General features: G+C 34.4%; 2 protein-coding genes across 2 annotated transcripts in view; both read right to left on the reverse strand.

The window, feature by feature from the left end:
* LOC123309063 (protein tramtrack, alpha isoform) overlaps positions 1-12,719 on the reverse strand; it is a 592,303-nt gene that overhangs the window by 368,648 nt on the left and 210,936 nt on the right. The window lies entirely within an intron of this gene.
* LOC123309201 (adenylate cyclase type 2) overlaps positions 1-12,719 on the reverse strand; it is a 142,443-nt gene that overhangs the window by 20,591 nt on the left and 109,133 nt on the right. The window contains exons 7-9 of the mRNA XM_044892188.1: positions 8,370-8,528; positions 7,792-7,924; positions 1,705-1,932 (exon numbers count right to left, since the gene is read on the reverse strand). Of these exons, the coding sequence (XP_044748123.1) occupies positions 1,705-1,932; positions 7,792-7,924; positions 8,370-8,528 (520 nt within the window). The remainder of the gene's footprint in view (positions 1-1,704; positions 1,933-7,791; positions 7,925-8,369; positions 8,529-12,719) is intronic.

Genomic DNA, 12,719 nt, shown 5'->3' on the forward strand with positions numbered 1-12,719 from the left:
ATTGTGAATGAAGTTTTTCCTGTGCTAGAGGGAAATATTGTGTAGATGAGAAGAGTGATTCTTTTTGTTAGACTTTTGCAACTATACGCATTGTAAAAAATTTATATCTATCAATCTAAATAAAATATCGACAGCCACTGCAAGATTTTCTCTTTCATTGGAAGATATATTCGTGTTTCATAAGGCTAAACAGAAAACAATTCAATTAATCAACAGAGGTCATTAACTACATACTTAGAAAACAAAAGCCTTTTCGGGTAATATACAGGGTCTATCGAAAGGTGAGGCTTTGTTTAACAGAACTGGTCAAAGTAAAGCGTTTCACCAAAATCACCCATACAAAACTATCAAAATGACAAAAAAAAAATTATCACTGAAATAGATCATGTGTTATCTGAATTATCGAAAAAAAATAGGAAAAAACTTATCTCGTGACGACTGACTCAACTACATGGTTTCGTTTAGGATATCGTTAGATTTTTACGTGTTGCGATCTGAATTGAACTAGCCAATTTGCCCCAATAGAGTACGGTCCATCGAAGAAAAGAAGATGCTGACCATGGTTTCGGTCTCATTTGAGCTCATCAGAGCAACATAGGTCCTCCTCCGATGGAGAACGTTTGGAATTGATGGACTCTTTTTCGATATTGGCAAGCGCTACTGAGTTATTATCCAGTAACAAAGAGTTGATACTCTTTGCCAGTAACGCAGAGCGCCACCCAGACGAGTGGTATGCATCTGAATTAATCCTTATTATTGTATTCATTGCCTCCCCGTTTAGGCTTGATCATTCTTGACAATAAACTTTCCCAATTGCCTACCCCAAACCGCACGATACAACAATTTTTTAAAGTGCCCTAATCTGATGCAACTAATCAGATTTACTCGGTACTGAACCAATCATTATCTAGCCATATGTTCTGTTTTGTTTCGTTTTTCCGATGCCGGCGTCAATTTCTATAGTCCTGTACTTGAAATCTAATGAAATCTTGTCGAAATTCTAGGGGTGGTAACTCAGCCATCTTGAATATTTTATACAGACAATTTTTGGTGAAATTACTAATTTTGATGACTTCCACCTTCTGTCAAAAAAACCTCACCTCTGAAACCACCAGGTATAGAAAAAATATGCATTAAATTTTTCGGAAAGATGAATTTTTTGGTACGAGGAAACATGCAACATTTAAATCATCATCATTTAATTTGATCTCCTTAAAAATCTGCATCAACTATTAAAAAAAATGGAGAGTTTTCGAAATATTCAGGAGTGTTTTAAAATAGTTCATCATTTATTGAAAATAAGTCGAAGGTGTGCCAGCTATACACTAACAAAAATTAGCCTTTATTTTTTTTTTGAGGTCAATTCAAACCAAAAAGTTATTGACAGTAAATTTGTGAATATATCTCCTCGACATAAGATTTGTATTACCTTCAAACTGTGAACCATTTCTATTTTGCATGAGTTGAGTTATCAATCGTTTTTTATCTATTTCTTCAATGAAGGTTTATTTTTGAAATGCTTCGCTAGGATTACATTTATAGCATTTTCGAAGTGATATCGAAATTGAGTACCGACTTTATCTTTTTGGCTCAGTTATTGGTAACCGAAATACATATATCCTTTAACTTGATGACTATGCCTGAGTGATTTCAACTATTTACAAGAGTGCTCTCAAAAGATGGATAAAAAGGATGTCTACTCACAGTCAGTTCTATGTTTTTAGCCAGTGTCGACTCGGCGATGTTGGCGAAAGGTTTGTCCGCACCCCAGCACTCTACGTACTTGGTCATCTTGCTAGAAGGTCTGGATCTGGAGGGCATGCCACTTGGGGTGGCCATACCTACAATAATATCACTTGTGGCACTATTGCCGCGGTCTCTCATCGAATTTCGATACTTTAAGTGCCCGTTTTGTATTTCTGGCTCTTCTTTCTGCAACAGAATTTATTTTGAGATGCCTCATAGAGAGCTGTATCGTTTTCATCAAAGATTATAGAGTTAGGTTAGGTCTATAATCTTTGGTTTTCATGAAACTGGTTCGGATATTTGCTGAAAATGAGGAAAATAGATTTTCCCAATAAGATGAGACTACTAATTCATGTTGATGAAAATTTATCATTTATCACATTAATAAGAATCAAAACCAAAAGGAAGATGAGAAGAAACAGCCAAGCAATTTCAATTGTCATACCTCTCGTTGGTTCTCTCTGATTACATGTAAATACAGAAATGGTCAAATATAAAGAGGGGGGAAACTTCATTACAAGCTTCGGTACAGCCTTCTAATTCGAGGTGTATAAATTCTGTTCCCGAATAGAATTCGGAGCAGAATAATCGTATGGGAAATTAGAATCAAGCCTTCTGTGTTTTGCACAGAGTCAACGTCGAAATGAACCCATATTGATCCAGGGGAGAAAGCAATAATCCGTATGGCGTATACAGGGTGAGTTTCTGACTCGTACAAATATTTTAACAGTAGGTTTTTGAGATCAAAAGAAATACTTTTTTCCCATACCATTTTTTCCGGTTTGGTTCTGATATAGCCATTTTAGGTTTTCATAATGAGATGTGCCACCCCTGGAAAAACAAAATTACCTTCAGAGGTGACCAAAAGAAAAGATCAAAAGAAACACATTTTTCCTATACCATTTTTTCCGATTCGGCTCTGATAAAAAGATAAAGCCATTTTAGGTTTTCATAATGAGATGTGCCACCCCTGGAAAAAGAAAATTACCTTCAGAATAACAAGCTAAATCTGTGACACTACACATCTGGATCTTTAAGCAGAGTTGTATCCAATTTTTCAAATTGCATTTTAATTTTTGAACATCGATTTATTCGAAAACGACGTATTATACGAGAAAATATGAAAGATACTTTTATTTTACAAAACGATCAAATATTCATAAGATAGCGTAAAACTCAGTTTCAAGAGTGGGTTCTTTGATTTTTTTGTATTTTTATGGTACATAATGGTTAAAATGAAAAAACTAGAAGACGTGGGTGATATCTTGTGTTCGAAAAAGCTTCATCAAATAAATGAAAAACTATATTCCGAAATTCATTTCATTCGATTAAACCATTTGTGAGATGGAACTGAAAATAACATTTTTTATGGTTTTTCAATAGCTTGTATCTTCTGAACCAAGCTGATTGAGAAAAAATGGTAAAGGAAGAAAGTATTTCTTTTGACCTCAAGAATCAATTTTTAAATATTTGTACAAATGAAAGACTCACCATGTATATCTAATTGACTTCGTAGAACTTTTGGCATGCAATGTAATCCACGGAATCAATGCAATTGTCAAAATGATACAGTATTTCTATGATGACAATTTCGAAATCAGTTTCTGACTGAACCTTAGAATGTACTATTTTCTAACGAGTGAATTTTCGCTTCAGCATGTATCGCTAAACACCTCGCATTAATCGCCATATTTCAAAAATGTGTGAACGTAGAAAAAGTTGTTTAGGACAAAATTTGTAGACAATGGTATGCTTAAAACTTTTATAATGAATGCGAAAAGGATTTGAAGCCCAGGGAAGGAGATAATTAAAAAAAAACTGATTTTTGTGTCCTTTATGGCCAATTTTTATTGTTTCGGCTTGTTAAAACTGTCAGATTATTTTTTTTCCGTTATTCTTGAATCATTAGCTTCAAAGTAAGAAAAAACGCCACCGCGAACGAGAATGTACATGTGACGTTTTTTTTTGCAACTTTGGCGCCCTCCCACACATTTTCGACATGCTTAAATTGTCAGATTAAGAGAATATATACTCTTCAACATGCAATTAACCACATATATCTTAATCCGACACGCTCGAGTATGTACAATGATCTTTTTTTTTTTACTATTCTGACAGGCTGTCCTAGACAATTCCCACTATATACAGGTCTAATTTTTGGTAGAGGTATGTCCCCTTATATTAATCTGACATGCACGCTCCGAGTAAATCCCGAATTTGCCTCTTCGGCTCCCCAACTATTACAGGAGCACTTATAAATTTAAGGTTAGTTTTAGCCATTTAAATGTCAGTTAACAGAAGGTGCAACGTAATTTCAGTAAGAGTTCATTTTAAGGGACCCTTAATACTAAGTGTATTTGGTAAGTGTATTCTATTATTACTCACATTCTTAGTTCAAATATCATATCGACATTGGAACCATTCGAACCATTCGAACCATTCGAATATTATTATTATCGAAATGTAGCAATTCAATTCATGGATGCATCAGCGATCCAGGTTATTGCAGCGTTCCTGAAACGTGCTTGGAATTCTAAACATTTTTTCAGTGCCCGTGCGGAAACGAAATTGAGTTAATACCTAATATCGGCAGGAGTTGGTACGAGAGGATTTGCTCTATCTGTCGAAGATAAACTCAGCTGCGATATCACGAAGGATCTACGATGTATAAGCCAATTTATCGAAAGGCCGACCTTTCAGACTTTCCGTTTGTAGACACGGAGTTGTGGAGTTTGTATAAAATTAGTCTACTGTCGATTCGGATAAGCTTTGATGTGCAATGGGATTTTGTCTTACAAGGAATAATAATATGTATATGATACACCTAAGGACCAAAATGGCAATCTCCCCAGCAGAAATATATAAAAAAGCGTTACCTTCCGTTTTTACAATTTTTCTCAAGAGAATCCCAATAAATCATAAACCGTTGAGTATTTACCCAAGTTATGACCTACTATTGAAATTGCTATACTGGGTGTGCCATTTTTTTTTTCAAGAAAATGTCCAATTTTCAATGAAAAAAAAAGGAAACTTATTTCATTATGAGGACTTCTAATGATCTTGTATATCGTTAAATTGTAGCGGAGTTATTTGGTGGGGAAAAGAGCCCTCTAAAACCGTTTCAGTTGAGGTCTGAATAAAATTCAATTTAAAATAACCCTGATTCGACGTATTCAAACATTTATTTCAGCAATTTCATCCCTACACGTATGTATTTTACCATTATTTGACTAACAGCGGCAATAACTATAATAAATCATGTTCTCTAATTATTTTGGATGCAATATTTCGGTTCGGTCGTTTTAATCATAAATGGTTTATTCAGGACAACATTTTGATACCCCCATTCCATGGAGTGGAGTTTTTACACTTGGAATAGAGTATCATCAAGTTTTTCAGATTAGGGTTTGATTACAATAAGAAAATGTCTGATTCTTTATTCGGAAAGTACAGAAGCGAACTCAAGAAATTTGGTATACCATCCCAGTTATTTAAAATGATAAGCAGAAAGTATACAGGGTGAGTCTTCGACTCGTACAAATAGTCCAACAGTAGATACTTGAGGTCAAAATAAACACTAGTTTAAAAGATACAGGTTGTTGGAAAATCATAAAAAAATGTTATTTTTAGTTCACAAACGAAGTTATCGAAAGAAATGGATTTCAGAATATGGTTTTTCATTTATTTGATGAATCTTTTTCGAACACAAGATATCACCCACGTATTCCAGTATTCTCTTTATGACCATTACGAACCATAAAAATACCATAATACACAACACTTGAAACAAGAGACATGTCATAGATTTAGCTAGTTATTCTGAGGGTTATTTTGATTTTCCAGGAGCGGTGCACCTCATTATAAAAATTTAAAATGGCTTCATCTTTTTATCAGGGCCGGATCGGAAAAAATGATATAGCAAGAAAGTGTTTTTATGACCTCAAAAATCTATTGTTAAAATATTTGTACGAGTCAAAGATTCATCCTGTATAGTTCTATAATAGATATACTACATTCACTTTTATTTTGCACTCGGTTGGCCATGGAAATTTGACACATTTCACTCTATATAGTAGGAAAATGTGAGGTTATGACGCTTGTCAAAAGATTTTTGGGTTTTGAATCAGCGCTATGTTGTCCGTTCTACGTAAAAGCTTCTTTTATTACGAATTTTATCACAATGTTGAATCTCTTCGGAAAATATGTGACGAACATACCAAAAGCAGTTATTTGCATGGAAAATACAAGAGATCAGTATAATATAATATAATGTGCACTAGCTTGAGGAGAATTGATGTTCGTTACCTTCTTTGGCTGAAGTTTGAATACTTTACATCAGTTGTAGATTTCAAAAATATTAACCCGAAGATGAAATGCATATGATGCAGTGGTTGGGAATGGGTATCTCCCGAAAGAATTAAAAGAACGTTAAATTCTTTAACAAAAATCATCTTGCATCAATATAACTAAAAGGAATGAAAGGAAGTTTCAAGTCAACATGAACTTTACCTTTGAACAAAAATTTCACATGAATAAACAATTAACAGGACAACTGGCGCGTATTTGTGGCTGTTCATCTTAATACATTGATATAATAATAATAATTATTATTATTATTATTTCTCCTTAAACCGAGAAGTTATCAATTACTGAATTCTGGAAGGAACGAGAACAAACCACAAACAATAATAATAAAAATAATAATTAGGTATTTATTGGTACCTTAAGACATTGTCTTATGTATAGAACAGGTCAAATGAAAAATAAAAAAATCAATTTTCGGGAACTCATTCTACGATGACATTCATCGAAAGTCCTGCAGTAAACTTTTCGCATTACTCAAACTCAAACATAAAATTTTCAAATGCCACCACTTTTTTGGGTCTCCCAATAGAAGGAAATTCTTTATCAGCCTCTTCATTCGCGATCTTTCTGATTGTGGAAATATTCAGCTCAAATATGAGTCGTTTAAATTCAGATGAGATATTATATAAATTCTCTTATACATTGAATATGTTCGCTACCGTCTGACGTATTGTGCATTTTAGAATATCAGGGTATAACTATTTGATGAGCGGACCTGAATAGAAAACTCTAACGATTTGTCAAAATCAGCTAAGCGTTCGTTTCCGTGGGGCACACAAGCTTTTCCCTCCATTGATTCGCTTGCTGTTTTGGTCGAGTATTGTGTTTTGTGCATGTTTTTGGAAAAAATGTTCTTCCCGACGTTAGATTAAAGTGATAAGACTATAAATTTCTCAGAAATGCCTCTTTACAGTGATAATAAAAAGCTTTGTGTGCCCCACGGTAACGAACGCTTAGCTGATTTTGACAAATCGTTAGAATTCCCTATTCTAAATAGCACTTCCAGTCACTTTTTTCAATCACTTTTGGCATTTTCGTAATAAAAATTGATATTAGTTGTGGCAACGGCGTTACGACATTAACGACATTTCATGAGTGTAAACCTTACTCCGTTCTAGTTACAAAAACTTGAGAAAAGGCCAACCGACTGCTAAAATAAATGTGAATAGAGTATACCTAATTGGGTATCGAACTGTATTCGCAATATCATCTGGAACTCAGAAATTCATCAGAAATTGCACCCACTTCTGGAAACATGAAAATGAAATTGTTCTTCTGGCTCCCCATGAGATTAATTTGTGCAGAACCTCGTGTTTTATCAAAATGAAACATGATGACTTATCTCTTCCATCGATATTTTTTCCGTGCTAATGGGAGTGTATAGGGAGTTTAAGCATGCAAGTCACCACACCTCATGAGCTCGATAATTTTGGTGATTACTCATTTTATCGAGTTTAAAATAACAGCTGTGTGTATGGTGTAGAAAATATCTGGAGCGTTAATAATTGTTCGAAAAAATCAACTTGTATATTGAATTTTCCAAATATCTTCACATCAAAACTAATTAATGATTACGTGTTTCACTTGAGCAAAACATTTTCAGGTAGAAGAGAAAATTTCTTCAGTTTATTGATTATACTCCAGAATGATCTATATATTGAAACATAAATTTTAACTCACTTTCGGGGGTATAATGAGATATGTTTCTATTTTGTGATCAGCTAGATATGCCTCTCTTTTTCCACCATTCCCAGGTTCAACTTCGAATTTGTCCCCAAGCTGAAGCATGGTTGATTTGGTGATGTGGACTCTCCTGAAAAGGAGAATATAATCACTCAGGAAACTCGAATTTGAAAATAAATACTTGAAGAAATCTATAATAAATCTTAGTGAGTTAAGAATTCTTTTCGAATATTTCCCCTCAACAAATTTTCGTTAACAATATTTACAAGATGCAGCAAAAATGAAAAAAATTGTGTGAGAAGGTTATGGGGGAATATTCTCGAAAAAACAACAGAGTATAAAACGATATGTGGATAGATAATGATCCGTATGGCAAAAATTATGATGATAAACACTGAAAAACTATTCATCCTTCACTACTAGTGTTGCCAACTTATTCAAAACTCTATGTATCGAGCTGCATCGAAAACCATCAAAATGCTATGATCCTGCTTGTTTTATTATTTTCATTGAAATTTACGGCCATCCCAAACCGGTTAAATGTTCAATAAAAATCGGTCATCAATAAAACTCACCCAGCAATTCCACCGGATTCCATGTGGTTGGCAAGAGTGACGTCATCGCTCCAGACATCGAATTGCCATTTCCGGAGTCCGAGTACTCCACAGAGTACGTTTCCGGTATGGATACCGATACGCATATCGACATTGAATCCAGTGGCCTCCCTCACGAATCTGAAATTGAAATTTATGCTAGGGATGGTCATTTCCGAGCTGAGAATGAATTAGGCTAAGGAGTCGAAACTTGGAACATTGGAAATTGAGAAATCAGACTCTGAATTCGAATAGAATGAAAAATCACCATAGAGTTCGTTGAATTTAATTCAACTTCCCTTCGTATAGTGTCAGGTTTCTCAACAGTAATCAAATGAAATATTCAAACTATATGCAGTGCAAATTGGCGAATGCGCTAGTGAAAATTTAATTATTTTTCTAGTCGTTTTGCTTTTTTGCTACTTCTTGTTGGGTCAGAGGAATGAAATACCTAAATAGTATTTATTTAACTATTATTCTTTCCGTTATAAGCCAAAAAAAGTTCGATTTCCACCCATAAATTTTACGACCTAGTTGTAACAAAATACGCAAAATTTCATTAGCAGGAAATTGTAATTTGTACAACAGGTGACTGGAATGTACGAGGATATATTGAAAAATTTTTAGCCTACAAAATTTCAATGTGAATATATTTTATTACTCAACATATTCTCCTTTTAATTGGATACATTTATTACACCTTTCAAAAAAGATGTTTCTTCTCGCTCTGCAAACCAGACCTTTACAGCTTCTATTACCTCCTCGTTGGAAGAAAAATTTACGATTTTTTAAACTTTTTTTCTGTTGAGGAAAGAGATGATAGTCGGTTGGAGCCAAATCTGGTGAATAAGGGGGGTGTTCTAGTAATTCAAACCCTAAATCACAAATTTTTTGCATGACAACATGAGATTTGTGTGCAGGGGCGTTGTCCAGCAAATACAAAACACCTTAGGATAGCTTTCCGCGTCTTTTCTCTCTAATTTTTCCCGTAGACTGGTCAGTAATGTCGAAGAGTAATCTACAGTTATTGTTCTACCCTTATCCAAAAAATCAATCATGATTACTCCATGGAATCCCAAAAATCTGAAGCAAGATCTTTTCCAGCAGATTTTTGGACACGAAACTTCTTAGGTCTTGGAGAACCAGAAAGTCACCATTCCATCGATTGTTGCTTTGTTTCTGGATCGTAGAAATGTACTCAAGTCTCATCCATAGTAACAATTCGGATTAAAAAGTCTACATTGTTTTCCAATCGAGCACAGATCGAACGCGATGCTTCTACCCTTGCACGCTTTTGGTCAACATTCAAACATTTGGGGATCCATTTTGCAGCAATTTTTTTCATGTTCAAATTGATGTGAACTATATGATGAACGCGTTCGTATGAAATATCAGTGCATCAGATATCCGTTTCAGCCCAATTCGACGGTCTGATAAAATCATGTCATGAACTGCAACGATATTTTCGGGGACTGACACAGAAACTGGCCTTCCCGATCGGTCATCATCTTCAATGGAAAATTTATACCTCTTTTGAAGCTTCAAGTCCAATTTTTCACGGTCGCATACGAAGGACATTGATCACTAAGGGTATTAAGCATATCTTCCTAAATCTGCTTACCTCGTAACCCTTAAATACAGGTACTTGATGATGGCTCGATACTCCAATTTTTCGATTTTCACAATTTCGGTGGACATCTTCTTTCTTTCAAGTCATTGCGTAAATCTGGTTTACTTTTTTGACCTCAAACTTCACACTGACACTTCTAATGAGTTATTTTTCGTTGCTATGGTAACGCAATTTTTGTATGCATGGGACTGGCCTAGGCTTACTAGATATCAATACATCCTAGATAGTATGTTTATTCATGGAAAAAAAATTTAACCCATGAGTCCGAAAAAAAAATTCAAACATGACGTCCCTCAAATCTTAATATCTTCTTTTGTTCTGAATGAAAAATACGATGTTCTAAAATTGTTTATATCTTTTTTTTACGAACGATTCCTATGAAAATTTTGAATCCTTCAATATTATCGTCGTTTAATCAAATTGCACCATTTTTTTTGGAATCGGCTTCCTAGATTTCAAGGTACGACTTTCATATCTTCTTTCTTACGGCAGCCATATTGAATTTTCCGATTGGAAAATAAATAATAATATTTTTATTCAACATAAGATATATTTTCTTTGAAATGGACGTCAGATAACCAGTCATATAGTCGATCTTCGTTGAGATAGTGAAAAATAAGTTTTATTCTATAGCATTTTTCCAATAGTTCATCAAAACGTTATGAGAACACCATAAGAAAAAACTTTGAAAGTCGTATCTTTAAATCTATGAAATTCAATGAAAATTGTACATCTTTATTGAATGACGATAATATTAAAGGATTTAAAAATTTCATGGAAATCGTTCGTAAAATGAAGAAGTTATAAGGAATTTTCGAATATCATAAACGATTTATCGTTATTTAAATCTAGAACAAAAGGAGATACATATTTAGATTGGAGGGACGTGTTGGGGGACTCACAAAGGCAGAAGTCTTTTGTGTCGATAAACGGAATTTTTATCTTGTAAAGTTTAGAAGATATAAGTGGTGAGAAAATTAATGATATCAATTTAACATATTTTCTTCGAAGTGATTCAAGACACCTTGGCTAAGTTGCAAAATGGCGAAGGAACCTGGCTCCGATGTGTAATATCTTTCAGTGAAACAGTTTATCAAGTAAGTTCTGTATACTACTGATGTTACCTACGAGATATTCATTAGATAATTATGTTATCTTCCAAAAAAATTATGGTTTGACGCATTCCAACTCGTAATATGATGCCAACCTTCGTAGTCTACTACGGTCAAGGATCTCAACTCTCTGGATCTGAACTCTCTGCGAAACAATATCTGCGTAATGCAAACTTTCCGAATCAAATTATAATTGGATAAATTTTGCCGGATTCAACCCCTGCCACGAAAGAGCAATAATTCTTGCTCGGAGTGCACATAAATCATGTTTATAAGAGAAGTTGATATTTTTTCGGTTCCTGCCGACGCTGACGGGGGTAAAAAGTGGAATTTAACATGTCGCGAACATAATTTCGTAATTTTATGGTTGCGCTTACACGAACTTCTGGCAGTATATGATCCCTTACATAATGGACAACTGGAACGTACAGGCTGGATTTGTAATTCATCACAGAAGAATCCTTCCAATCAAACTATGCACGGTGTTGATTTTACGTTTTCAGTTCCCACTTTATGATGAATAGGATTTATCTACTTATACAGGGTGTATTTGAAGGTGAGGCTTTTTTTTCAACAGAAAAAAAACTTATCTCCTGATTCTACCATGTTTCGTTTAGTTTATTGGCTCGTTCGATATTTACGTGGTAATGAAAATGGAAACATAGGATTGCCGAATTGTTCTCATTATTTTTTAGTAACTTACACGATTTCATGAAATGGCTCATTTCGATACCAACTGACAGAAGAGACTTAGGACACAAGTGTAAAAAAGAGAACAATACTTCAATATCTCACCAATAAAATTCGTCTAAATTATTCAGGAATTTTTTTACAATGGCATCACAATCTTCTTGTTCGAACATTCCAACAATCGTCGTAAAAATGGGATGAAATGGGGAAACATCATAGCACTTTTTAAACATAACTAACATAAGCTTTTCAAGAAACTGCCTCGATTTTCTACATTTTTTTTCAACCTAAATTGCACGATACAACAATTATGATTCTCTCAAAAGTGACCTGTTACTTCTAATCCGATGAACTTGGTACTGAAGCATTCATTGTCCAGCCATATGTTTATGTATTGTTTCGTTTTTGCGATGCCAGAGTCACCTTCCACAGTCCCGTACTTGAAATTCAATGAAATTTTGTCGAACTTCTAGGGGTTGTATCTCAGTCATCTTGAATATTTTATATGGACAATTTTTGGTTAAACGACTTATTTTGAGTTCTATCTTGTGTCAAAAAAAGGCTAACCTTTGAAAAAACCCTGTATATTGGGAGCGTCGTAGGGACCTAGTGGATTTTGAAGATTAAATGGTAGAAAGAAAAAAAGGTTCTATGATGTATACACTTTCAGCGGTGGGGAAAGCGGTTTTCCAAGACGTAAAAAAAATCGACCGGTGCCGGAGTACGTACCTACTCGAGCATGTCAGATTAAGATATTGTATATGCCTACGTGTCTGTGATAATAAATCCATATTAATCTGACAGTTTGCTTGGTGGGGCTATCCGTGAGTATTGAAAGTTGTAGATAATAAAATTCTATACAATTTTTGTCTGATTTTTGGTAGAGTTACTCTACAGGAT

This window comes from Coccinella septempunctata, chromosome 1 (assembly GCF_907165205.1).
Source record: "Coccinella septempunctata chromosome 1, icCocSept1.1, whole genome shotgun sequence".
NCBI lineage: Eukaryota > Metazoa > Arthropoda > Insecta > Coleoptera > Coccinellidae > Coccinella > Coccinella septempunctata.